Raw genomic sequence first — 27,659 nt, 5'->3', positions numbered from 1 at the left:
CAGGGGTTAAGTCGCCACTCGATTGCTCGCATCCATTTCAGAGTCTGAGTCCGGTGAAGCGGCCGATCCAGTTTCCTGCTAATGCACCTGGGAGGTAGCAGATGACGAAGTCTCTAGGTCCCTGTCACTCCCGTGGGAGACCCAGATTGAATTCTGGGCTCCTGGCTTTGGCCTGGCCCGCCTTGAGTGTTGCCACCATGTAGGGAATGAACCAGTGGATACAAGATCTCTCAATCTCTGTCTCTCTCACTGTGCCTTTCAAGTCGGTGAAAATGAATGAACATTAAAAAAGAGGCCGGCGCCATGGCTCAATAGGCTAATCCTCCACCTTGCGGCGCCGGCACACCGGGTTCTAGTCCCGGTTGGGGCGCCGGATTCTGTCCCGGTTGCCCCTCTTCCAGGCCAGCTCTCTGCTATGGCCAGGGAGTGCAGTGGAGGATGGCCCAGGTGCTTGGGCCCTGCACCCCATGGGAGACCAGGAAAAGCACCTGGATCCTGGCTCCTGCCATCGGATCAGCGCGGTGCGCCGGCTGCAGCGGCGGCCATTGGAGGGTGAACCAACGGCAAAGGAAGACCTTTCTCTCTCTGTCTCTCTCTCTCACTGTCCACTCTGCCTGTCAAAAATTAAAAAAAAAAAAATAAAAATAAAAATAAAAATAAAAAAAAGAGGAGAAAGCTGGTGCAGGGTGGACCAGCACAGAGAGCTGCCTCGTCGCCTTTCCTGCCTTCAGTGGTGCCACTGGGAGCTGCACGCGCGCTCTGCGGAACCCTGGCTGTTCTGTGGAGCTGGCTCGGATTCTTGAATGCCCTCTGTGCTTTCCGTGTGGACACACCTCTCTCTGCGTTGCCACATCAGATCAGCTCCTGTTTGTGTTCGGCGAGCTGGGTTCCCAGTTTTGCTGACTGTCTGGGGGGAAGGCTGCGGTTTATCCCAGGATTCCCGTAAGGTGCGGTGTGGAGCGAAGGTCTGTTGTGGCCTTTTTCCTGTGGTTCCCCTTTGCTTCCAGCGGGGACTTCTAATCCGGGCTCTGTGTACAGAGTGTGAGGAATGACAAACATTCCCAGGTACTGGCATCTAGGGGCCGGATTTCTGTTCTAATCCCCTCTTAGGGTTCAGATCTGAGTGCTAAACACAGGTCCCGCTGAGGCGGGGTAGGGGAGCTAACGGACTGGACCCTGCCCTCTGCTCCCTGTCCTGCGGAGATGGGAGGAGCCGGAGCAGGTGGGAGAGCAGGCTGGCGGTGAGCGCGCGTGTTTCCTGGGCCAGCCTCGGCCAGTGCCTGGCTGTCCGTTCACTTGCAGCCTTGGCGCTGGAAGGGGCAGATGTCACTCCTGCAGGGGTCCTGAGGGCAGTTGTGTGCTGCGTTTTGCTTTTCCTCAGACAGAGCTCTGCCACCCCCGGAGTGACTGCAGATGCCTGCAGCAGTCGGGGGATGAGCCAGGAGCTTAGCCCAGGTCTCGCGTGGGTGGCGAGGCCCCAGTGACTCAAGCCATACCCGTGCCTCTCGGGCTGCGTTAGCAGGAAGTGGAATTGGGAGCAGAGCTGGGACATGGGGGGCTGAGAGGTGTCTGAGCCCCCAGGCCGGACACCCATGGGTTCTTTCAAAGCAGGAGAGGTTGAGTGGCAGTCAGGATTTGTGGGGCGCACGTGTGAGCACGCGTTTACTTAGCTGGACACCAGCGCTGTAACAGGCTTGGAAGTGACCGCCGAGGCCCGGCCCAGCAGATGTGCGCGCGCCGCCTGCTTCTTCTTACTCTTACTCCCTGCATGGGGCCAGAGGAGGGGGAGCCTGTGCAGGGCCTGAGTGGGGGGCCGTGAGGATGGAAGAGGGTGTGGGAAGGGTCTGGGGGGTCCCGGGGAGCCTGTCCCTAGGCTCTTCCTGGGTCCTGGGGCTGTTCTGTTCGCGCAGGTTTGTTGAATGCTGCACCACCCTCTTGCCTCCGGGGGAGTTCTCACCACCCCAGGGGTAGAGTCCAGACTGCTGGGCCAGGCCTCGGCCTCGGTGGGCTCCAGCCCTCGCTCCCTGCTGCGGCCACAAACTCTGGACTCGCTGCTGGGGGTTCTCTGAGCCGGCCGTGGTCCTCCTCCTGCTCCTTGCCTGGTAGGCTGCCTGTCCCGTCGTGGGCGGCCCGAGAGGCGTCTTCTCTGGGAAGGCTCCTCTGACCCACCCCCCCCCCCCCCCCCAGCCTGGCCTCGCTGCTCCCGCCCGCCTGCCTGTGCACTTGAGGCAGGGCCCTGCCGGGTGTTGGGTAGACGTCTTGGGTGAGTGAGGGGAGAACACAGCGAGCTAATGCCCGGCCCCTCAGTCCAGGCCTTTCCTGTTACCGTGTGCTAGTTCTGGGCGCTGAGGGACCTTGCTGCCCGCGTCCACCCCACGGTGCCTGTGAGGTTGCCGTCCCAGGGCTGGTCCTAGGCCTGTCACACTTGCACATACATTTTCTTAAAGATACTGCTTTTTGCTTAAAAACAGGCAGGGAAAATGTTGGCATCGTTCTGTTTTCTTTATACTTTAATTCCTTGTTTTAGTTCCTGGCAGGGTTTCTGTGCATTTTACAAGTCTAGAAATGCAGCTGCGATCAGCGTCTGAGGGGCGGCCGTGCCGAGCCATTTTTTTTTTTTTTTCATTTATTTGTTTATCTGCAAGTCCGAGTGAGAGAGGCGGCTGAGTGGAGACAGGAAATCTTCCATCCGCTGCTTCACTCCCGAGATGGCCTCAGTGGACTTAGACTCAGCCGGGCCGGGCCAGGAGCCTGGAGCTCCATCTGGGTCTCTGCATGGGTGCGGGGCCCAGCTCCAGGGCCGTCCTGCGCCGCCTCCCCAGCCAGGGAGCTGGTCCGAAGCGGAGCAGCCAGGACTCAGGCCGGCGCCCTGATCCGGGACGCTGCTGTTGCAAGCAGAGGCTTAACCCCAGCCTGTTTATCAGTGAGGACCCTGGACAGTGGAGGGTGGGCATGGAATCCGCTGTAGTTCCAGCTGCTGTACTCGGAGGCCGGGGCGGGGGGGCGGGGGGGGTCGTCCTGCAGTTGTGGGCTCCACGGGGCTGCTGTGCCCCTCCCCCTTGCCACACGTCCCCTTGTCCCATTGCGAGTGTCCTCAGGGTGCCGCCTGCTGCTCCTGGTTTCCCTGTGGTGTTGCTGTGCGGGTCTTGCTCTTTCTGTGAGTCCCTCAAGGACAGTGCCCTGGTCCCCAGCCCCCCCAGTCAGTGTTCCCAGCTGGCCCTGGGGCATGAGCAGAGCGTGGCGTGTTCTGTCCACTGGGGCCACGTAAACCGCGATCCTAGAGCTGGGGTGAGAAGGCTCTGTTGTGATCTCTCGGGCAGGGGCCACTTTCCCAGGCCCTGAGCTGGGCGTTTTCCGTAGGCGGGAAGATGGGGTTTGCTGCGTTCTGGGGACGTGGCCCAGATTTGGTGGTGGTGGGGTGGGGGAGGCGCATACCTCTGAGGCTTGAAGCCGCCAGACTAGTCTGCACGCAGCCTGGGTCCTGAGCGCAGAGGGAGCGCGGAGCCACTAGAAAGGGTCACGTGTAAGGCAGGCGTTTGTAGTTGATTTTGCTTTAGTGAGTAGGAACGGTGAAGTAGCTTAAAGCAAAATCTAAAAGATAGTAATTCACCGTTCTCAGAAACCACTGGAGGTGGAGGGGAGTTATCGTAAATTCATGCAGGTTAAGGCAGCGAAGAAACGAGATTACCCGGGGAGGGAGGTGTTTATTAGTTATGGAGCAGAGTCCCCTGTCCTGGCTTTGCAGTAGGATTGTCTGGAGCTTAGAAAAGTTAGTGTCCGGGTGCTGCCCTTGGAGGTGAGGTTACGTCGGTTTGGGACAAGAGCTGAGCCCGAAGGCTTTTTTTTTTTTTAAAGATTTATTTACTTATTTGAAAGAGTTGCACAGAAAGAGAGGCAGAGAGAGAGAGAGGGAGGGAGGGAGGGAGGGAGGTCTGTCTGTCTTCCATCTGCTGGTTCAGTCCCCAACTGGCCGCAATGGCCGGAGCTGGGCTGATCCAAAGCCAGGAGCTCCTGCTGGGTCTCCCAAGCAGGCACAGAGAGCCAAGGACTTGGCCCATCTTCTTCTGCCTTCCCAGGCCATAGCAGAGAGCTGGATTGGAAGTGGAGCAGCCGGGACTAGAACTGGCACCCATATGGGATGGCAGCACTGCGGGCTGGGGCTTTAACCTGTTGCGCCACCGTGCGGGCCACAGGGGTTCACGTCTTGCCCGCAGTCGGGCACCTTGTGGTGCAGCTGGGATTTGAGCCCTGATCCCCCCCCCTCGATGCTGGAGCTCTGGGGTTGAAGGCACGCAGCAGTTCCGTTCCTCCCCTCGCACGTGGCAGTGCCTAGAGACGGTTGTCAGGCACGCTTTCTTGTTTTCCTCAGTATTCACTTGGAGATTGGGAGTAAGCTGGCCGGAAGCTGCGGCCCTGCAGCTGTTGCGGCACTGGTGGGGTGCGTGCACCCCGTATCAGAGGGCCTGGTCTGAGGCCTGACCCAGCCTCCTGTTGCTGCACCTGGAGGCCGTGGATGATCTCGGTGTGAGCGACCCCCGTGGAGCCCTGGCTCCTGGCTTCAGCCGTCTTGGCCCTGGCTGTTGGGGGAGTTTGGGGGAGTGATCAGGGGATGAAAAGTGAATCTTTCTTTTTCTGCCCCTGACACTCTGCCTTGCAAGTATATGAAAAGAAACACACACACACACACACACACACACACCCTGTGATTTCCTGTTTGACTGTCCCCTCCCATGTTTAAATGCTGGAGAGTGTTTGAAGGGGAGCTGAAGGAGGCCGGGAACGGGGGGCACTGGGTCTTGTGTGGACCAGGCGGCTTTCCAGGGGAGACACGGTCATTTCAAGGTCAGTTAATGAGCTACTTCTAGGTGTGGTGCCGACCAGTGGGTTTGGTGCCAGGCGTTGGGGATACAGACAAGTAGCAACCCCCTCCCTCGGTCATAGTGGGAGGTGATATGTAAATCACTAAAATGTGATTTTTTAAAAATATTTATTTATTTTGAAAGAGTTTACAGCGAGAGGGAGACAGAGACCTTTCAACTGCAGGTTTATTCCCCAAGTGGCTGCAACAGCCGAAGCCAAGAGCTTCTTCCAGGTCTCCTACGTGGGCCATCCTCTGCTGCTTTCCCAGGCCATTAGCAGGGAGCTGGATCAGAAGTGGAGCAGCCGGGACATGAACTGGCACCCATAAAGGATGCTGGCACTGCAGGCGGCAGCTTTTACCTACTACGGCCCAGCACCAGCCTCTGAAATGTGATATTCCAGGTCTCTGTGGAGGACACACGCACACAAGTGCTTCGGGCGCACAGAGGGCGGTCAGCCTGGAGCGGCCGCAGGGAGCGGTTTGAGCTGAGTGCAGTGACGGCTGTGTAGTGTTAAAGCGCACAGATCTAGGCATGTTAATAAGTAAGCCATCCAGATCAGAATAGAGATTAGCACCGCAGGAGTGTTCTCTGGGTCCCTTCCCTGTCAGCCCCACTGCCCAGGGTAACCCCTGTTTTGACTTTGATCGCGGCCGATGGTTTTTGCTTCATTTGAACTTTGGACGGTTGCAGTCCTGCGGTTGTCCTCTTGTGGCTGATGTTCCGTGCGCACCACGTGTTCTGTGTGGTGCGACCATGGGGTGATGTTGGTCACGGTGTTTGCGCGCCTGTGTGTCGCGGTGCGCAGACGCCGGGGGTGGCATGGTCACGTCTGCTGCATGGTTTTCCCGTGCGGCTGCACTGGTTCACTCCGCCAGCAACGCACAGGGCTCTGGCTGCTCCGCACCCACACTGAAAGTTGTTATGGGCAGCCTGCCTGTTTCCAGTGACAACATGGGTATCTTGGTGGTGGTTGTTTTTTAAAAGATTATTTTATTTGAAAGGGAGAGTTGGAGAGAGAGAGAGACAGACAGAGAGAAACAGAGATACAGAGAAAGATCTTCCATCCTCTGGTTCACTCCCCAAATGGCCGTAACGGCCGGAGCTGTGCCGACCCGAAGCCAGGAGCCAGGAGCTGCTTCTGGGTCTCTCACACGCGTGCAGGAGCCCGAGCACTTGGGCCGCCTTCTGCTGCCTTCCAGGTGCATTAGAGCTGCATCGGAGGTCGAGCAGCCGGGACTCACACCGGCGTCGTGTGGCTGCCAGCACCACAGTCGGTGGTTTCTCCTGCCGCACCACAGCGCCGGCCGGCCGAGGATCTTGGCTTTCATTTGCACTTCCCTGATGACTAATGGTACGTGGACTTTTTCACGCCTGATTGGGCATTTGGAATCCTAAGTGCCTGGCCTGCCTGGGGCTATCTCACAGATTGGTGGGAACAGTTTACGCAGTCTTGTAAGAGGCCTTTGTCAGGTATGCGTATTACGGGTATCTTCTGCCCTATGGCTTACCTTTCATTCTTTAAAATTTTTTGATTTTTAAGCTCTTTTTTTGACAGGCAGAGTTAGACAGAGAGAGAGAGACAGAGAGAAAGGTCTTCCTTGCATTGGTTCACCCCCCAAATTGCTGCTACGGCTGGCGTGCTGCGCCAATCCAAAGCCAGGAGCCAGGTGCTTCTCCTGGTCTCCCATGGGGTGCAGGGCCCAAGCACTTGGACCATCCTCCACTGCACTCCCTGGCCACAGCAGAGAGCTGGCCTGGAAGAGGGGCAACCGGGACAGAATCCGGCGCCCCGACTAGAACTAGAACCCGGTGTGCCGGCACCGCAGGCAGAGGATTAGCCTAGTGAGCTGTGGCGCCGGCCGATTTTTCAACTTTTTAAAAACTTTATTTTACATTCTTATGAGAAAGGATTTATTTATGATTTATATATGTATATCTCAAATATACATATATATATATAGAGAGAGAATGTATAGAATTATATATATATAGAGAGAGAGAGAGAGAGAAGGGGGGTGGGGTAGATCTTCCATCTGCTGGTTTCTTCTCTCTTGATGGCTTCAATGGGCAGGGCTGGGCCAGGCTAAAGCCAGGAGCCAGGAGCTTCATCTGGGTCTCCCATGTGGGTGGCAGGGCCTAGGCACTTGGACATCTTCCACTGCTTTCCCAGGCCACAGCAGAGAGCTGGATGGAAAGTGGAGCAGCTGGGACATGAAGCGATGCTTGTGTGGGATGCCAGCGTTACAGGCGGAAGCTTTAGCTACTGTGCTACAGTGCCGGCCCCGCTTCATTTTATTTGAAAGGGGGGGGGGAGGAGAGAGAGAGAGAGAGAGAGAGAATGAATGAGAATATCTTCCATCTACTGGTTCACTCCCCAAATAGCTGCAATGACTGGGGCTGGGCCAGACTGAAACCACGAGCCTGGAACTCCATCCAGGTCTCCCCCGTGGGTGCAGGGACCCAAGCATTTGGACCATTTTCTGCTGCTTTCCCAGGTGCGTGAGCAGAGGGCTGGATGGGAAGTGGGGCAGCCGGGACTCCATCAGGCACCCACGTGGGATGCTGTGTCACAGGCAGCGGCTTACCCTGCTGCGCCACAGCGCCGGCCCTGAGATGGATCTCGAAGTCTGATAGTGGAAGCCCTTCTGTAGTTCCTCTTCATTAAGAGTGTCTTGGCTATTCTTGGTCCTTTTCATTTCCATACAAATTTTTAAAATCAATTTGGCAGTTCCTACCAAAAAATCTGTAGCAGATGAAGTTTTACCATATGAAGACTTCTGATCTTGGCATGGTGTTTCTCTCCATTTATTTAGGTTTCTCTGCTCTTTTCTTGGGTGCATTGGCAGGGAGCTGGATTGGAAATGGAGTCGCTGGACCCTGAACCCACGCTCACGTGGGATGATGGTTTCGCAGGCAGCTCCTCCACTTCTGATCCAGCTCCCTGCTAATGGCCTGGGAAACTGGCAGAGGAGGGCCCAAGTGCTTGGGCCTCTGCCCCTATGTGGGAGCCGGATGAAGCTCCTGGATTTGGCCTGGCCCAGCCCAGGCCTCTGTGGCCGTTTGGGGAGTGAAGCAGCAGATGGAAGATCTCCCTCTCTCTCCATAACTCTGCTTTAAAAAAAAAAAAAAAGCAAGCAAGCAAGCTTTTATCAGATTAAGGAAGTTCTCTTTTATTCCTAGGTTTAATGCTTTTTCTTTTTTTTTTTTTTTTTTTTTGGACAGGCAGTTAGAGACAGAGAGAAAGGTCTTCCTTCCATTAGTTCAGCCCCCAAGTGGCTGCTATGGCCGGCGCGCTGTGCCGATCTGAAGCCAGGAGCCAGGTGCTTCCTCCTGGTCTCCCATGGGGTGCAGGGCCCAAGCACTTGGGCCATCCTCCACTGCCTTCCCAGGCCACAGCAGAGAGCTGGCCTGGAAGAGGGGCAGCCGGGACAGAACCCGGCGCCCCAATCGGGACTAGAACCCTGGGTGCCGGCGCCGCAGGCAGAGGATTAGCCTAGCGAGCCGCGGCGCCAGCTGGTTTAATGCATTTTATCAGATGCTGTTTTCTTTGTTCATAGTTTGACATTGTTGCCTGCATTTTGTTTATGTGCTGATAGCCTTGTGCTTTTCTCCTGTTAAGCCAGTCCCAGCAATCCCCACTTGCTCATGATGGATTACACTGTGTGCGTATTGCTGACTTGATTTACCAGTTCTGTGTTTGGGACTTTTCTGCCTGCGTCACTAGAGCGTGAGCGGCAGTTCTCCTTTCAGTGCTGGTGTCAAGGTTGTGCTGGGGCTGGCTCTGTGGTGCAGCAGGCTAACCTGCTGTCTGCAGTGCCGGCATCTGATATGGGCACTGGTTCCAGTCCCAGCTGCTCCACTTCCCATCCAGCTCTCTGCTATGGCCTGGGAAAGCAGTAGAAGATGGCCCAAGTGCTTGGGCCCCTGCACCCATATGGGAGACCCGGAAGAAGTTCCTGGCTCCTGGCTTCAGATTGGCGCAGCTCCAGACGTTGCAACCATTTGGATCTTCCAGTGGATAGAAGATCTCTTTGTCTCTGTCTCTGTCTCACTGTAACTCTGTCTTTTGTTGAGGTTGATTTCTTCCAGAGGATGCGTTCTGAGAGGAGGAGCGTGGTGGGGGCAAGAGGCACAGAGTCACCACACAGAGCCCGGGAGTTGGGTGAAAGCAGGCCAGAGGCGAGCAGCCTGCAGACTCGTTTATTTCTGTTGGTACAGCAGCTTATATAGTCAAGACAGCCAATCCAGTCAAGGGGCGGTCTATAATCTAACCAATCACAGCCTGTTGCCAGGCAGGCAGGCTCCGTTGCCAGGTGGGATTCAAAGCCATTCCTGAGTAACTGACGCTCGCTTGCCAGTGGCCACCTTAGCATGGCCTTCTCATCCCACCACAGTCTTTCAAATAAATAAATAACTAGTTCTTTTCTTTTTTTTTTTTAAAATAAGATTGTGCTAGCCTCATAAAATGGACCAAGGAGTGTTTTTCTGTTTTTGTAGAGTTCTATAAATTTTTCTTTGATAATTTAACTACCCATGTGTTCAGACTTGTAGCACTTTACACCAAAAAGGTAAAAAAATTTTGTTTAAGTATGAGAACAGCCCAATGGTGCTCTTCTCTGTTGTTTTAAGATTTATTTTTTAAACTTTATTTGAACGACAGTTACAGAGAGAGACAGAGAGAGAGAGCGAGCGAGCGAGAGAGCGCTCTTCTGTCCACTGGTTCACTCCGCAGTAGCCTGAGCTGGGGCACCAGGAGCCTGGAACTCCAGCTGGGTCTCTCGTGTGGGTGGCGGGGGCCCCGGTCCCTGGGACATCTTCTGTTGTTCCCCGGCACATCAGTAGGGAGCTGGATCAAGTGAGCAGCCAGGACCAGAACAGGCGCTCACATGGTGTGCCAGCATGGCAGACGGTGGCCTGGCATACTGTGCCATGATAAAGGCCAATGCTACTGTATATGCATTTAAAAATAATTAAAAGCCTTCATAGGAGACTTAAAAATGTATCCCCCCCCCCCCCCCAGCACCCACACTCATACCCTGCACTCAGGTGGTCTGAGACGGACATCAGGAGTCCTGGCTGCACAAGTCTTCTGTCAGTAGTTGTTCTGTTGACTGATCTGGGCCGTGGCCTGGGAGGGAGGAGCAAGCTTAATAAAAGGTTTGTTCTTTGAATGAATTTGTGGTTTTTTCCCTTCCATGTTTGGAAGCCCTCACCAGTGAGACAAGCTGGACCGGGAGCTGTCTTTGTGAGTCTTTAGACTGGAAGGTTGACGTTTGGTTGCCGACGTTGGGGGGTGATGTCTGACGTGACCCTGTGGTTGGGGGGAGTTGGAGAGAGCTGGGGACTCACCTGGAGGAGGGTCCCAGGAAAGAGGCTGGAGAGAGGCAGAAGAAGGGGCAGGCAGGCTTTGGCTGATCGGCCACCACCCTCGTCACCCTCGGCGCCGTTTCAGCCCCTGTGTGTGACCCTGCCGCAGAGCTGCTGCTGTGGGTTTCGCTCCTTGGGAACAGGGTAGCAGGAGTGACCCCGCCAGCTGTGTCGGGCTCGGCCCCACGCGCTGGTTCCTCAGTCCGGGAGCCGCTGGGGGTTAGAGGCCGCCCCCCGGCCGCCCCCTGCCCCCACCCACCCACCCCAGCGCCCGGCACAGGGGAAGTGCTCTGGACCTGACGGGACTCCTCTTCCTTTTTTCATTGCGAAAGTGGTAGTTCTTGTCTGTCACTTTGTCTAACAGTGCAGAGACTTGTTCAGTAAGGAAGTTCCCTTCTTTGCCCCTGACGGCCGCATCTCCTGCAGGTTCTCGGCGCGGCTTGCCAGCACACAGGCGGTTTTCTTGTTTCACGCCCGCCGGCGTCTGTGAGCTCCAAGGGGACGTGACCTCACTTGTGGGTTCAGAGTAGTCGCTTCTGTCGGACACGTTGGAGCTGTTTGGTTACCTTGTGTGAGCCGTGTTTGAAGCTGCGGCTGAGGGAGGGTCCCCGGCGGAGGTTAAGGCAGGGGCTCGATGGCTGCGTTTGTGACCCCCCAGATCTGGTCGCTGCTTTGCAAAGCGCAGCAGCGTCTGCACACAGCAGCCGCCCCAGAGTGCTGTGTGGTGGCACTGTGCTCACAAGGGGGTGCTGTCCTGCTCCCCGGTCGGCAGGGCCCGCAGCAGTGGGCCTTGGCCTGCAGTCGAGCTTCCTGCCGCTGAGCCTGGGAGGCAGCCGGTGGTGGCCCACGTGGGAGACCAGGTGGAGTTTCTGGCTCCTGACTTTGCCTGGACCAGCCCTGGGGAGTGAGCCAGTGGATGGACTCCCTCTCTCTCTCCCCCCACCCCACTTCCCTCTATTTCTGTCACTGCCTTTCAAGTAAGCCTTGGAAAAGAAGTGCCGGTGCCAGCGTAGCAGGTGTAACGCAGCTGTGTGCAACGCAGCATCCCAGGTGGGTGCCAGTTCCGGCCCAGCTCCCTGCCAGTGGCCTGGGGAAAGCCCTGGAAGATGGCCCAAGTGTTTGCCCCTGCCACCCACATGGGAGACCTGGATGAAGCTCCTGGCTTCGGCCTGGCCCCTCGCTGGCCGTTTCAGCCATCTGGGAAGTGAACCAGCAGATGGAAGGTCTCTCCCTCTCTCATTTTCACAGGTCAGTGACTCTCGAGGAAGAAAACAGTGCCGATGCATTTGTGGCCGGTCAGCTGTCCTTCCAGGGCACGTGGCAGACCCACACAGGCTTTGTGCTCACCGCCGCCTGCACCCCGCCGCCGCCTCTCCAGCTGGTCGCTGTGTCCCGTGTGCCTCCCAGGCCGGGGACGCGGTGTGCGGAGAGCCACCTCTGCGGCTGGCTTTTGCGAGCGCCGAGGCCACAGTGCTGTCTCCCCCGTGAGAGAGAGAGAGAGAGAGAGAGAGAGAGATGCTCCCTACCCTGTATCAGACCTCAGTGCCTTGGCATTTTACCTTCCGTCTTGTGACAGAAGCGGGTGGGCTCTTCTTCCCTTGCATTTTTTTTTTTTTTTTTTGACAGGCAGAGTGGACAGTGAGGGAGAGAGAGAGAGAGAAAGGTCTTCCTTTTGCCGTTGGTTCACCCTCCAATGGCTGCCACGGCCGGCGCACCGTGCTGATCCAATGGCAGGAGCCAGGTGCTTCTCCTGATCTCCCACGGGGTGCAGGGCCCAAGCACCTGGGCCATCCTCCACTGCACTCCTGGGCCACAGCAGAGGGCTGGCCTGGAAGAGGGGCAACCGGGACAGAATCCAGTGCCCCGACCGGGACTAGAACCCGGTGTGCCGGCGCTGCAAGGCGGAGGATTAGCCTAGTGAGCTGCGGCGCCGGCCCCCTTGCATTTTCCAAGGAGGCCCCGGACCCCGGCTGAGTACGTGTGGTGCAGGTCCTTGGGCATTGCTGCCTTCCCCGCGCTCTGGAGAACCGGGACTTGGGGGTGGAGGCGGGTTGGAGGGTGTGGGCGTGGTGAGCAGGTGTCGGTGCTGGGGGTGGCTCCCTTCTCCTCAGAGCCCTGGCTGCAGTGACTTGTTTGGGGTGGGGCTTCCACCCACTGTCCCGATGTGGAATGAACCCGAGGCGCCTTTCTGACCCCTCAGAATCATGGCCGCAGGTCAGCTCTACGCGGAGGTCAGCCTGCAGCCTTGAGTTGGGATAAGTTACATTTTTAGTTTGCCTAAGTTGTATTTTGTAGGGTACTGGCAGAGGTGACGCCCTGAGGTTTCTGTCGCTCTCGTCACCTCCTGCAGGCCCTGTTGGCAGACGGCACCGCCGCTTGTGCCCGACTGCCCAGGTTATCAGATCCGGGAGCCGGCCGCCCAGACGCCACCCGCCGACGGCTCAGCTCAGGAAGCAGCATCACTCCCTCCTGGGCCGTCCCCTGCCCGAGTGCGTCTGTGCCTTCCCCCGGGAGAGGCCGTGCGGCCGTCCTGAGCCCAGGCTCTGGGTGCCCAGGTGCCGGGTGTTCTCTGCGAGCCTGAGGTCTCTGCCTGGTTTCAGTTGTGTAAGTCCTTTATCGATGGTGAAATCTTAGATGTTCAGTGGATTCTGATAGCTTGAAGTTCATTTCCTGTAAGCGTAAATAGAAAGTGCCTTGGGCCATGAAACCTTTTCTGAAATGGACTCTGTTAGAGCCTGGACAGGAGGCAAGGAGAGGACAGTGCAGCGTTTGTCCTTTGTTCTCAGAGTTTTTGTGACTTTGTTTTGATGTAATTTCAAACTTATGAAAAGTTGTCAAAAACGAAACTAGGAGTTCCCGTATATCTTTTATCCAGATTTACTATTTGCATTTTGCTGGTTTTTCTTTTTATTATTTTAAAATGTTTTAATTTTTATTGTTTTTTAACAATTCAATATAGTTTGTATACAATTCTTTTTTTTTTTAAGATTTATTTTATTTGAAAGAGTTACAGAGAGAGGTAGAGAGAGAGAGAGAGAGAGAGAGGTCTTCCATCTGCTGGTTCATTCCCCAGATGGCCACAACGGCCGGAGCTGCACTGATCCGAAGCCAGGAGCCAGGAGCTTCTTCCGGGTCTCCCACGCAGGTGCAGGGGCCCAAGGACTTGGCCATCTTCCACTGCTTTCCCAGGCCATAGCAGAGAGCTGGATCAGAAGAGGAGCAGCTGAGCCTAGAACCGGCACCCGTATGGGATGCCAGGGCTTTAGGCCAGGGCTTTTAACCCGCTGTGCCACAGTGCCGGCCCTAGTTTGTATATAATTGTTATAATGATATTCCCTCCCCTCCCCCCCCCTTTTTTTTTTAGTTTTTAAGATAGCATCTTTGGGCCGGCGCCGCGGCTCACTAGGCTAATCCTCCACCTAGCGGCGCCGGCACACCGGGTTCTAGTCCCGGTTGGGGCGCCGGATTCTGTCCCAGTTGCCCCTCTTCCAGGCCAGCTCTCTGCTGTGGCCAGGGAGTGCAGTGGAGGATGGCCCAGGTGCTTGGGCCCTGCACCCCATGGGAGACCAGGAAAAGCACCTGGCTCCTGCCATCGGATCAGCACGGTGCGCTGGCCGCAGCGTGCCGGCCGCGGCGGCCATTGGAGGGTGAACCAACGGCAAAGGAAGACCTTTCTCTCTGTCTCTCTCTCTCACTGTCCACTCTGCCTGTCAAAAAAATAAAAAATAAATAAATAAATAAATAAAAAGATAGCATCTTTCAAAAAGGTTTAGTGCTTCACCAGATAAGAGGTTTAACAAGAGCCAAAGGTCCCTAGTCCAGTGGGTACACACAATGGCTATGAACAGTAATTGAATGGAAAAATGGCCATTTCACCCTATATAGTAAAATAAATACTTTTTAAAAATAACCATAAATATTTACAGCTGTAAAGCATTTTTTTTAAAGATTTATTTTGAAAGGCAGATTTACAGAGTGAGAAAGAGGAAGAGAGAGAGAGAGAGAGAGAGTTCTTCCATCCACTGGCCCACTCCTCAAATGGCCACAGTAGGCAGGACCAGGCCAGGCTGAAGCCAGGAGCTGGAGTGTGGGTGCGGGGGCCCCCGGGCCTCCTCCGCTGGATTGCAATGGAGCAGCCAGGGCTCAGGCTGGCGCCCTGTGGGAAGCGGGCCCTGCCGGAGGGGGCCCAGCTCTGACCACAGCGCCCCTAGCATAACCTTCTTAACCATTGGCTTGACAGAGGTCTAGAATACCGTTAGAAAACTCTGGGATAATACTGACCTCACAGCGTGTCCTTGTTCCTGATTTATGGGGGAGACACGTAGTATCTGTCTCTCGGTTTCTGGCTCAGAGATCATCAGCGTGACGTCCTCTGGTCACGTCCACTGTGCTGCAGTCGTAGAATTTATTCCTTTTTATAGCTGAATAATGTTCCGTTGTGTGTATATACCACGTGTTCGTTCTTTTTTTAAATTTTATTTATTTATTTGAGAGGTACTTAGAGGGAGAAAGAGAGAAAGTCTTAGTCCTCCGGTTCACTCCCCAGGTGGCCACGGTGGCCAGAGCTGAGCTGATCCGAAGCCAGGAGTTTTTTCCGGGTCTCCCACGTGGGTGCCGGGGCCCAGGTACCTGTGCCGTCCTCCACTGCTTTCCCACACTGCAGCAGGGAGCTGGATGGGGAGAGGAGCAGCCGGGACATGAACCGAAGCCCACCTGGGGGGCCGGCACTGCAGGCAGAGGCTTAGCTCACTACGCCGCAGCGCCAGCCCCAGGACCACGTTTTCCTTGTCCATTCTTCCGATGGTGGACACCGAGGTTGGCTCACGTTGTGGCTGCGGTGGACAGTGCCGCTGTGAACACGGTGGTGCAGGTGTCTGTGATGCAGCGAGCTCATGTCTGTGTGTGTACCCCGAGTGGCGCTGCGGGACCGAAAGGCATCTTTCTAGTTTCTAAAGAACTCTCCATACTGTTTTCCACAGTGGCTGCACTAATTAGTACTCCCCCCAACAGCGTGCGAGCGTTCCCCTTTCTCCAATCCTCACCGTATTTTGCCCTATTTTTCCCTGCTCTCTGTGTTACGTACACGCATACAGTATGTGTGTGTTTTTCTGAGCCATTAGAAGAGTAGTTGGAGACACCATACCCAGCCACCCTTGGTTATGTCAGCAGATCTCTTAAGAACAAGGGCGTTGTCTGAAATAACCACAGCGTAGTTATCAGGACATTTGGGGTTGGAGTTTGGCCCAGCCATGGAGCTGCTTCTCGGGACAGCTGTGTCCATGTTGGAGCCCGGGACAGCTGTGTCCATGTTGGAGCTCTGGACAGCTGTGTCCATGTTGTAGCCCGGGACAGCTGTGTCCATGTTGGAGCCCGGGACAGCTGTGTCCATGTTGGAGCCTGGGACAGCTGAGTCCATGTTGGAGCCCGGGACAGCTGCGTCCATGTTGGAGCCCGGGACAGCTGCGTCCATGTTGGAGCCCGGGACAGCTGAGTCCATGTTGGAGCCCGGGACAGCTGCGTCCATGTTGGAGCCCGGGACAGCTGCGTCCATGTTGGAGCCCGGGACAGCTGTGTCCATGTTGGAGGACACCCTGGGAAGCAGCAGGCCACGGCTCCGTAGTGTGGGGGACCTGGATTGAGTTCCTGCCTCCTGGCCTCTGTCTGGCCCTGTCTGTCAGGAATGTTGGGTGGTGGACTAAATGAGTAATCTTTGTTTCTCTCTCTGTCTCCCTGCCTTTCAAATAAATTTCTACAAATCAGGAGATTTCATGTTGTTCCGGTGCTGTGCTGGAATATTCCGTAGTCTGACTCAGAATTCATCAGTGACCCAGAACCGTCCCAGCCCAGTTTGGGTCCTGGTCCAGGTAGAGTTCAGCGTCTTACGCTCTACTCCTCAGCTCTCCTCAGTCTCATCCAACCGGAAACACTTCCGCGGCCTCTCTGGCCACGTTGACATCTCAGGGCGTGGCTGTGTCTGGGCTTCCTCGTGGTTTATTCTTGTGCCGTGGACAGGTGCTGTCAAGTCTCGGTGCTTTGTCTTGACCGTGGTGTCCCTGGTTTCTCCAGTGTGTAAAGTGTGCCCGCTGTGCTGCCTTGGTGGTCAGCACGTGACTGGTGGGGAGCGCTTTCCAGCCGGGCCTTCCTGTGCCCCGTCCCCCTGGCCTCTGGTCTCCTGGGAGGCCCTGTGAGCTCTCCTGCTCTCCTGCTCCTCCTATCTACCTGGGCTCATGGGCTTCTGCTTCATTCAGCGGGGTTGAATCCCTTCTCCTCGTTTATGTTGAGTAGATGTTAACAGGTTCACAGCGGGGACCCTTCCAGACTGGCTGCCAGCCTTTCTGAGCTGCAGGCCCACCTTGCACCTGCTAGGGGCCTCTGGAAGCCATTCAGTGTGTGGTTTTGTACCAACATCGGGGTTTGTTTATGTTTTGGGGCACCTTTTGTTTACATATCCTTGGAGAGAGGGCCTTGTGACCCGGTCCTGTGTGACTTTGTTTTTATGGTATTTGAAGATTGTTGATAAGTAGGTAGTGCTGATGGACCCTGTAGGGCATTTACATCAAGCTGGAGGTTGTTCGTAAACCCTGACTATCATTTTAACTTAACAACCTGTGGAACCTGGGGTGGCGCCCCTTGTTAAGCCTGAGAAATGGGGGTGTAGAGAGGTGCAGGGTCGCACAGCAGGTGAATGGGTGAGGACTTCCAGCTCGGCTCAGTCTGACTTGAAAGCTCCCTTTTTCTGAAACGCTGGTTATGACCTCACGCATTTCCTTACTCCAGATTACGGAATCTGTACGTGGTGACGGCTGAATATCAGGAAGTTTATTGCAAGCTGAGTCCCTCTCCTGCTGCCCGGGCCTGCGTCCGTGTGAAGGTCGAGGCCGGAGCCCGTGCGGGCTGGGCACGTTGTCCGCTCGGGTGGAGCGACATTCCCTAACCTTCTCATTTTCTTCCTATAGGAATTTGCTTGCTAGAAAACACAGTTCAAGACTTGACACACACAGTGACTCGGGATGGAAGTTGTTCGGAAAAGTGCCACTGCGAGAGAATGCCCGGAGAGACTCGAAGAGAACGCAAAAGGTACCCACGGCGGGGGACCGGAAGCGTGCCGTGTGTGTGCACCGCGTGCCTGGGCTTTGCCGAGTGGCCGCTCCCGGAGCTGGGAGATAGGAAGCGCTGCGCGTCCCTTGCGTGCCTGTATCGCGAGCGTGGCGAGGGCGGCCGTGGTCGTGTCACAGCCCTCTGCACGCAGCGCACCGCTAGGCTCTAGGTGTTTGTGACGTGACTCCCTCGGCCCTCCACTGCTGGCTGCAGGTGTGTGGCCCCCACACTTGTGTTCCCTGCGTTTGCCATGCAAGCGTTCTGCCGTGGGTTCTTCGCGTGCAGACCCGGTGCTGGTGTGGGACAGCAGGGCTGGCCCGCTCGCAAAGTGCCTGTCTTGAGGAGGTCGGGGCTCCGGGTGAGGCCGGGCCTTGGGACCGTCACCTCCCTGGCAGAGTGACGGCAGCGGGAGCGAATGCGTCTCTTCACAAGGAGGAGGTCGTGCTCAGCCACAGCTCAGCGTGGCCAGGCCGCCCCGGCCCTCGGCACCTGCCCTCCCCGAGACCCGAGTGGCCCCTGACTTGGCGTCCTGGGGCTGTCACATTGCCCACAGCAGCCCTGCCTTCTCCTTCAGCTTCGTCTTCACGGACGGTTGGTCAGTAGACGCCTGAGGGCCTGCCCAGCACCAGAGCACCGGGCTTCGTGGCTGCTGCTGGGGCCACAGGAGGGGTGACGCCAGAGCAGGAGCTGTGCACGTCTTGGCGAGGTGCACTGGCACTGGGCCTTTAGCGTGCTTTCCTCAGTTTACCCAAGAGCCACTGGGCACGGGCGGGTGAGCTGTGCAGGGTCGTCCAGCTGGTGGGGGCAGAGCTGGAATGCAGCCCAGGCAGTTGGGCAGGTGGTGGGGATGGCAGGAGACTGAGGACGGTGTGTGACACCTGAGGCGGAGGCCAGAGAGCAGTGAGAGGACCCTGGCGGTAGGGCTAGGCGGTGCCTTGAAGCCGGCTCAGACCGGAGCCCTGTGGGCCCGTGCAGGCGTCACAGAGGTCAGGAGAGAAGGGGTTACCTGCGGGACCCCGGCTCCTGCACTCGTCCAGGTGAGAAGTGGGGTCTGCCCCAGGGGTGTGGCATGCGGGGGTGGCGGGGGCAGTCCCCCCCGGCGCTGACTGTGGGTGGGGACAAGACGTGAGCTCGGAGCCGGGGCCCCTGACGCGGGGGGGTTTCCACGCGGTGTGTTTCACCCTCCGCGGATCGCATTTGTTTGGAATCTTGTCTGCCGCTCCCTGGGGTCCTCGTCCAGACCTTGGCGACCGAGCGCAGTCAGCGTGGGAACCTGTGCTTGAGAGGTGACGTCTTGGACTTGGGCCGCCTGCTGTGCGGGCTTGCACACGTGCCGAAGGGATGACGGGGGCCGCGTCAGCCGCCATGCTCGGGAAGGAGGGCAGCCACGTCGCTGGCAAGGTTTCAGAGAGCCCGTGCTTCAGGGTAGGCACCTCCAAGAAGAACCTGGCTCCTGGCTCCGGCATCAACGTGTACCTGTGGCAGGAGCCGCACCGTGCTGCCCAGAGCGGGTTGCTGGCGCACTGTCTCTGGCCTCGCCGGTCTCGTCCCCCGCCCCAACGCCCTGGCTGCCAGAGCCCGGGAGGAAGCCTCTGGGCAGCAGGCTGGCCCGGGCCCGCGCGGCTCGAGGGTCGGGCTGGTGGCGGCAGAGCTCAGGGCAGATGGAGCCTGCAGAACTCGGAGCCCTTTCCTTCCCCTTCCTCGGGGAATTTTTTTTTTTTTTTAACATTGATGTGAGGGACAGGGACAAGTGGAGACGAGAGCTCCCACCCTCTGCCTCGCTCCCCAGCGGCCAGCCTGGGTCGTGGGCGGCAGGAGCCCCGTTACCTGAGTCCTCACTGCCGCTGCCCGGTCCGTGTTGCTGGAAACCTGGAGTCAGCGGCCAGGGCTGAAGCCCGGACGCTCCGCTGTGGGGCTTGGGCGTCGGAACCGCCGGGCTAGGGGCTCGCTCTCTGCATCGTTTTATATAATCATTACTTGGAAGAAGCAGCGTCGCTTGGTGATCGGAGAACACGGACGTGGGAGTTAGACTGCCCGGGATTGCTTCCCTGCTCTGCCCCGGTGTGGTGCGGCTGAGTTAGGGCAGTGGGGGTGAGGAGGGCTGGGAATGTGTTTGCTGTTGTGCTGCTGCCTTCCTGCAGGGGGCAGCCTTGAGCACCAGCAAGGGGGACCCCGGAGGACTTGTCACTTGTTCAGCGGGCCAGGAGCACAGCCCTGCCTCCAGGGGCCACGCTGGAGCCCGCACCTGCAGGCTTGGACCTGGTTGTCAGCTGTCCCCCTCTTGTGTGCAGGATCTCGCGCCTCTGACGGCGCCTCGCTCTCCTCCTCTGCTAAGTGGGCGTCTCTGATACCCGCTCCCCGCGTGGCTGTGAATGTGTGTGCTGTACCGTGGCCCAGAGTTAGCGGTCAGTGAGCCTTCGTTATGAGGGGCCTGTGTGGCATGGGTGCCGTGTGGGTTTTCCAGGGCATGCTGGCCGCACCTGACTGCGTTCTACCTGGGCCATTTCCTTTCCTCCTCTCCTCTCCTCTCCTCTCCTCTCCTCTCCTCTCCTCTCCTCTCCTCTCCTCTCCTCTCCTCTCCTCTCCTCTCCTCTCCTCTCCCCTCCCCTCCCCTCCCCTCCCCTCCCCTCCCCTCCCCTCCCCTCCCCTCCCCTCCCCTCCCCTCCCCTCCCCTCCCCTCCCCTCCCTTCCCTTTCCTTCTTATTGAAAAGATTTGTTTTTATTTCTTCTGAAAGGCAGAGTTACAGAGGGAGAGGGAGAGACAGAGACATCTTCCCTCTGCTGATTCACTTCCCAAATGGCTGCAACGGCCAGGGCTAGGCCAGACCAAAGCCAGGAGCCAAGTCTGGGTCCTTCACCTGGCTGGCAGGGGGCCAAGGACTCAGGCTGTTTTCCACTGCTTCCCAGGCCCATCACAGGGAGCTGGATGGGAAGTGGAGCAGCCGGGACTTGAACCAGAGCCCGTAAGGGCTGCCTGTGCTGCAGGCAGTGACTTGACCCGCTACCACACAGCACTGGCCCCAAACTGGGTCACTTTTCTTGGCGTGGCTTTGTAGACTTCCATTTCAGGAGAAATCTTGAAAATATTTTTCCAGATTTTTATTTATTTAATTTATTTGAAAGGCAGAGACAGACGAACACAAAGGTCTCATCTGCTGATTTAAAAGATCTCGTATCTGCTGGTTCACTCTCCAAAAGACTGCAACACCAGGGCTGGGTCAGGCTGGAGCTGGGAGCCGGGAGCCCCATCCTGGGTCTCCGTGTGGGTGGCAGGGACCCAAGTACTTGAGCCATCACCTGCTGCCTCCCAGGGTGCACAGTAGCAGGAAGCCAGGACTTGAGCCCAGGCACTCTGACACAGAGCATGGAATTCCGAAGCCAGGTCTTCTCTATTTGAAGATTTATTTATTTACTTGAAAGGCAGAGTTTGAGAAAGAGAGGGAGAGACAGCAATCTTCCCTCTGCTGGTTCACTGCTCGAATAGTCGCAGTGGCTGGAAGTGGGCCACGCCGAAGCCAGGAGCCGGGAACTCCATCTGGGTCTCCCGCACGGGTGGCAGGGGCCCAAATGCTCGGATCATCTTGCGCTGCGCCCCAGGCGCTCGGTCAGATCAGCAGGGAGCAGCCGGGCCTCCAGCTCCGGCATCTCAGGTGGCGGCTGAACCTGCTGTGCCGAATGCTGCCTGTTACTTTCAGTTCCCTTTTCATATGTTACGGTTTTGAAAATTAAGTCATATTTTCTTTCTGCTTACATTAAATTTCTTTATAGGGGAAGCAAGATGACCAGGCATAGGAGAGTTGCCGCAAAGCTGTGGCTCAACGTGCGGCCCCACACCACGCACCTGGTCATTGGGTGCAGTGTGTGAGAGACCCTGGCCTCACCCCAGATAGAGACGCACCCTGGGTCTGGAGCCCAACGCTGTGTGGTAACAAACGCTGCAGGTCGTTCTGGGCAGGGGGGCGTTTCAGACCCCGGGATGGACGCAGTCGTGGGCACCCCAGCGGTGAGGGGCCCCGAGCTCCCCACTCTGCGAAGTTCTGTGGCTGCCCCTGGGCTGGAGAAGATGAGAGGCGGGGAGGCCGCATGTGCAGGGAGCAGGGGCCTGGCCGCGCTGGCGCGGCGGTGATGCCGTGTCACAGGTGCTGTCCCTGCTGTGAACCAGGGGACCCTGCTCGGAGTCCGTGGTCCTTTCGTCTGTCGCGCAGGTGCGGAACCGCTGCATAGTCCCTCCTGGGCTGCAGTGAAGGGAGATCCTGCTGATGCCTTCGTCCCGGCTCAGAGCAAAACATTCAGACAAGTCTGCAAATGGTTAATTGCCCTTGGGATAAATGGTGTGGGGGAGGAGCCTGCAGTGCAGGGCCCACAGAAGTTTCTAGACCACCCGGCACATTCCTCTGAAAGTAAGGTTTCTTTGCCGGGTGACCCTGGCAGCTGTCCACCATGTCTTCCTGCCCTGTCGGCAGCATCGCCACCGCTGACCCCTGCGGGCTTCCTCCCCCACTTCCGGGTCACCCGCTGCTGCGCTTCTTTGGTTTCCTTTGCTGGGTCCCTTGTCTTCCCAACCCTCGAACGTCAGGGTCCCTCCCGGGCACTTGCGTGTCCAGCTCGTCTCGGACACCTCGGCTGGACTTGAGCCGCTGGCGGTCAGGGCTGCACCCAGAGCCCCGTGCTTGCTTCCCGCCCAGCAGCCGCAGATGCTTCCTAGGTAGGCAGCTGCCTTGCGAGCCTTTCAAGACCATTTGAAAAGCAACAGAGAGGGTAGGCACGCCATCCCACGTCGTGCCAGTTCGAGTCCCAGCTGCTCCACTTCCAGTCTAGCTCCCTGCTGATGGCCTGGGAAGGCAGCAGAGGTGGCCCAAGTGCTTGGGCCCTGCCACCCACGTGGGAGGCCCGAGTGGAGCTCCAGGCTCCTGGCTCTGGCCTGGCCCAGCCCTGGCTGTTGTAAGCATTTGGATTGTGGACCAATCAATGGACGACCTCTCTCTCCTTCCTCTCCGTCATTTTGCCCTTTCGAATGAATTATTTATTTATTTGAAAGGCAGTTAGCGAGGGGGAGACAGAGAGAGGGAGGGAGAGATCTTCTGTCCTCTGGTTTACTCCCCAAGTGGCTGCACTGGCTAGAGTTGAGCCAGACTGAAGCTAGTAGCCTGGAACTCCATCCAGGTCAAGACCTAGTTCAAGACCCGGCTCCTCACTCCCAATCCAGCTCTCTGTCTGCTGTGGCCTGGGAAAGCAGCGGAAGATGGCCCAAGTCCTTGGACCCTGCACCTGCGTGGGAGACCTGGAAGAAGCTCCTGGCTCCTGGTTTCAGATCAGCGCAGCTCTGGCCGTTGCAGCCATCTGGGGAGTGAACCAGCGGATGGAAGACCTCTCTCTCTGTCTCCACCTCTCTCTGTAACTGTCTTTCAAATAAATAAAAATAAATCTTTTTTAAAAGAAGAAGAAAGAGTGAAGCTCTGTAAGCCAGGCAGGCGTCAGAGCTCAGGCTGACACTGTCTGGGGTGGGCTGGAGCGTCGTCTGCCGCGTTTGGGCGGAGCGCCGTGTGCGCGAGTTCCCGAGGAGCCGACGGCGTCAGGGAAGCTGCTGGTTGTGGCGTCGGAGGCTGCAGGGAAGGACAGGGCTGCGAGAAGACGAGGCCGCGGCCACAGGTGAGCACGCCGCCTGCGGAGCTGGGAGCACCCCGACGGGCCTACAGGCGGATCCTAAAACCAGCGAGAAACTGCCTCCACTGTCATCCTCCCCCCCCCCCCCCCCCCGTGCCGTCTCGATGAGCCTGTGGGTTCCACGCCAGGTGGGATGGAGCGCGCACGTCCCAGGCGCCTCTCCCGCCGGTGCAGCTGTGCAGCCCGGGCTCCAGGCGCCTCTCCCGCCGGTGCAGCTGTGCAGCCCGAGCCGAGTGCTTGGCAGCCGCTGGGTGAAAATTCTGGAAAGTTGCAGGGGAAGTTGAGACTTCAGGGTCCCCGAGCCTACAGCCAGAGCTCAGGCAGTGGATGCGCCGGGGACAGGGACCCCGGGAGATGCTCTGAGCGAGCCTCCGACACCCAGAGTGCAGCAGCTGCCTCCTGTCTGTGTCCCTGTTCTGCAGCCCTCGGCACAGCCTCGCCGTGGCCGGAGCCTGGAACCCGCAGCAGGCGGAACCGAGTGGCAGAGCTTTGTCCCCAGGAAGGCGGGGTGAACTGATGCCTTTTTAATGTCATTAGTAACAATTTGTGTGAAAGGCAGAGACAGTGGCGGAGGGAGAGGGAGAGGCACCTGTGGCACACACAGCTGTGGGGCTGTAGCTAGAGAGCCAGGAAGAGGGAGACCCAGGGAACCGGAAGGTGCTGGGCGTCGCCGGGAGGGGGTGCTCAGGAAAGTGACCCTTTCAGGTTCTTTTTTTTTTTTTTTTTTTTTTTTTTTTGACAGGCAGAGTGGACAGTGAGAGAGAGAGAGACAGAGAGAAAGGTCTTCCTTTGCCGTTGGTTCACCCTCCAATGGCCGCCGCGGCCGGCGCGCTGCGGCCGGCGCACCGCGCTGATCCGATGGCAGGAGCCAGGAGCCAGGTGCTTTTCCTGGTCTCCCATGGGGTGCAGGGCCCAAGCACCTGGGCCATCCTCCACTGCACTCCCTGGCCACAGCAGAGGGCTGGCCTGGAAGAGGGGCAACCGGGACAGAATCCGGTGCCCCGACCGGGACTAGAACCCGGTGTGCCGGCGCCGCTAGGCGGAGGATTAGCCTAGTGAGCCGCGGCGCCGGCCCCCTTTCAGGTTCTTAAGAACCGGCTTCCCACTGGGCGGTGCACCCACTGTGGGTACCCGAATCTGACCCGCAAGATCCCAGACCGGCCACTGGCTGGTGCACTTGCGGGCTAGGTTCAGAAGCTGTGCTACAAGGGCTTTAGAACACAGCTCACAGGAAGCTGGTTGGAGCCGTGTCTGCCATCCAGCTGGATAAACTGCTTTGTAAAACAGAAATGGCGGGACCAGTGTTGGGGCGTAATGGGCTAAGGTGTTGCCTGCAGTGCTGGCATCCTGCCGGTTCAAGTCCCGGCTGCTCCACTTCCAGTCCCGCTGCCTGCTGATGTGCCTGGGAAAGCAGCGGAAGGTGGCCCAAGTGCTTGGGGCCCTGCATCCAAGTAGGAGACCTGGGTGAAGCTCTTGGTTCTGGCTTCTGCCTGGCCCAGCCCTGCTGGTTGCAACCACTTGGGCAGTGGACCACCAGATGGAAGACCTCTCTCTCTCTCTGTCCTCCTCCCATTTTGCCTTTCAAATAACCAAAATAAATATTTAAAACAAACGATCAGAAATGTCAGCAAATCAGAATCAACCTCCAAAGAGATTCGCTCAGACCCGGAGACCCACGACACAGTACTCCAGGTGTCTGCACGGCTCAGACCCGCCTGGCTTGGGAAGGGCGAGAGCTGTCTGTACAGTCAGTCCACTCCGCAGCCAAGGTAGCAGGTGCTGGATTTTAGAGCAGTTGGCATAAAAATGCTCCGGCAGATAAGGGCGAGCACTCGCGATGGGGCGAGGCGGGGAGTGTCAGCAACGAGAGAGCCAGCGCAGGGGCCGGCGCCGTGCCCTGCTGCGTTAAGCACCACTCACATGCTGGCGTCCCGGAGCGGAGGGCTCCGCTTCCCGTCCAGCTCCCCTCTAATGCACCTGGGAACGCAGCAGATGATGGCCCAGGTGCTTGGGCCCCTGCGCCCGCGTGCGAGATGTGACGAAGCTCTAGGTTCCTGGCCCAGCCCGGGCCGTTGTAGCTGCCTGGGGAAGGAACCAGAGGATGGAAGACTCTCCCTCTCCCCTCTCCCCTCTCCCCTCTCCCCTCTCCCCTCTCCCCTCTCCCCTCCCCCTCTCCCCTCTCCCCTCCCCCTCTCCCCTCTCCCCTCCCCCTCTCCCCTCTCCCCTCTCCCCTCTCCCCTCTCCCGTCTCCCCTCTCCCCTCTCCCCTCTCCCCTCTCCCCTCTCCCGTCTCCCCTCTCCCCTCTCCCTCTCCCCTCTCCCGTCTCCCCTCTCCCCTCTCCCCTCTCCCCTCTCCCCTCTCCCTCTCCCCTCTCCCCTCTCCCCTCTCCCCTCTCCCTCTCCCCTCTCCCCTCTCCCCTCTCCCCTCTCCCCTCTCCCCTCTCCCCTCTCCCCCTCCCCTCTGCCCTCTGCCCTCTCCCCTCTCCCCCCCTCCCCCCCACTTTCTGCCAGCCTTCTTTTCAAATAAATAAAACTTTAAAAAATAGCTAATACAGGAAAAACTACATGGGCATCTTTTAACTGAAAACTATAATAACAGATTAAAAAGTAGCACAACAGATTCCATAGCAAGACGAAGCTACTAGAGGAAATAATAAGGGGCTTCTGTGACAGATCAGTGGAAATCATTGGTAGAAATCCTCAACAGAGATTAGGAAAGAGGAAAACAGGAACCAGAGAGCAGAGCCTCAGGACCGTGTGGGACGGCACTGAAAGCGCCTGCGTGTAACGCCAGGCTGGTGTCTGCACCGCGGACCGCGGTTGACGCGAGCTGGGTGCCTGCACCCCGGCTCAGAATGCTGGGGTCGAGTTCAGGCTCCGCTCCAGATTCCTGCTTCCTGCTGAGCGTGCCGGCAGGCGGCGGCGGCGGCGGCTCCGGGGGCTGATTCCCCAGTCCCCAGCTTCTGTCCCGGGCAGGGTCATTGCAGCACCGGGGCCGTGTGCAGCAGATGGGAGCTCTGTCTTTCAAATATAATAAAGTGATGCAGAAAAACGGAACAGATAACGGCTGGAGATGTGCCCGCTCTGACAAAAGACAGAGCTGCACACTCGGGAAACCCAGTGACCCCTCAACAGGTAGACCCCAACAGGGCTGTATGTAGGCACCCCATAGCCAGGTTGTTGAAGACAAAAGAAAAATCTCACAAGCAGCCAGAGAAAACAACGTATTACTTATTGGGGGAGAGCAATTTGATGCCTGTGAAGTTTTTTTTTTTTTTTTTTGAGATTTATTTATTTATGTGAAAGGCAGAGTTACAGAGAGGGAAAGAGAGAGAGAGAGAGAGAGAGGTCTTCTATCCGCTGGTTCACTCCCCAAATGGCTGCAAGCGTCCAGAGCTGGGCCAGCTGAAAACCAGGAGCCAGGAGCTTCTTCTGGGTCTCCCACGTGGGTGCAGGGGCCCAAGGACTTGGCCATCCTCCACTGCTTTCCCAGGCCATATTAGAGAGCTGGGCTGGAAGTGGGGCAGCTGGGACTTGAACCAGCACCCATATGGGATGCCAGCACCACAGGCAAAGCCTTGCCCACTGTGCCACAGCACCGGCCCCGCCTGTGAAGTTCTTATCAGAGGCTGTGGGTTCCAGAAGGAAGTGACAACATGTTTATAGGCCTAAAAAAAAACCAAGCTGTCCACCCAGAGTTCTGTGTCCAGCAAAAACACCCTTCAGGAGTGCGAGTGGCAAACAGAAGCTCTCAGACGAGGGAAACGCAGACAGGCTGTTGCCGGCAGGCCTGCTTGAAGGAAGTCGTTCAGACAGGAGGGGGATGTAGTACAGGGGGACCCGGCGCATCTGGAGGGCGGGGGCAGAATGCTGAAGATCCGAATATGTCAGTGTTATTTATTTTAATTAAACAGTATTAACATAATCAGTGTTGAGATATAGTGGATATGTTAATATTGTAATAAATATATATAAGGGGTTATTAATGAGTTCTTTAAGAATGTTTGGTTGAAAGCAGAAATTACGGGGTTTTTAGTGTGTGACAGATGTATGCAAGAATAGGTACGAAGGGGAAGGAGCTTCTGTCTTCCACTTGAAGTGATGAAATACAGACTATTAGATTGTAAAAACTGATCCGTATAATCGCTAAACCAATCACTGAATAAATTTTTGAAAGAAGGCTTGCTTTAGAGCAAAGGAATGGGCAGAGATGGCGTGCGCCATTACCTAGTGAAGACCCAGCGGGCGGCAGGTGTGGGACGTGTGCACGAGCCATGTGCTGGAGGGGCAGCACGTCTCTGTCGTCAGTAACTGATAGACGCGTGCACACGGCCACACGTCTCTGTCGTCAGTGATGACGGACGCGTGCACACGGCCGCACGTCTCTGTCGTCAGTGATGACGGACCCGTGCACACGGCCGCACGTCTCTGTCGTCAGTGATGACGGACCCGTGCACACGGCCGCACGTCTCTGTCGTCAGTGATGACGGACCCGTGCACACGGCCGCACGTCTCTGTCGTCAGTGATGACGGACCCGTGCACACGGCCGCACGTCTCTGTCGTCAGTGATGACGGACCCGTGCACACGGCCGCACGTCTCTGTCGTCAGTGATGACGGACCCGTGCACACGGCCGCACGTCTCTGTCGTCAGTGATGACGGACCCGTG

At 57.3% G+C, this 27,659-nt stretch overlaps 1 protein-coding gene and 1 long non-coding RNA gene across 3 annotated transcripts in view; one reads left to right on the top strand and one right to left on the bottom strand.

The window, feature by feature from the left end:
- TBC1D14 (TBC1 domain family member 14) overlaps positions 1-27,659 on the top strand; it is a 102,255-nt gene that overhangs the window by 25,265 nt on the left and 49,331 nt on the right. For both annotated transcript variants that reach the window (XM_070069552.1, XM_070069553.1), the window contains exon 3: positions 17,186-17,306. In XM_070069552.1, coding sequence (XP_069925653.1) covers positions 17,186-17,306 — 121 coding nt within the window. The remainder of the gene's footprint in view (positions 1-17,185; positions 17,307-27,659) is intronic.
- LOC138848762 (uncharacterized) lies at positions 5,123-11,077 on the bottom strand. Its single transcript, XR_011386827.1, has 3 exons — positions 10,212-11,077; positions 9,898-9,990; positions 5,123-7,147 (listed from the first exon to the last, which is right to left on the bottom strand). It is a non-coding gene; the product is annotated as an uncharacterized lncRNA (long non-coding RNA).

This window comes from Oryctolagus cuniculus, chromosome 2 (assembly GCF_964237555.1).
Source record: "Oryctolagus cuniculus chromosome 2, mOryCun1.1, whole genome shotgun sequence".
NCBI lineage: Eukaryota > Metazoa > Chordata > Mammalia > Lagomorpha > Leporidae > Oryctolagus > Oryctolagus cuniculus.
Note: the sequence above shows the minus strand (reverse complement) of the source record. Positions and strands in the feature narration are given on the sequence as shown.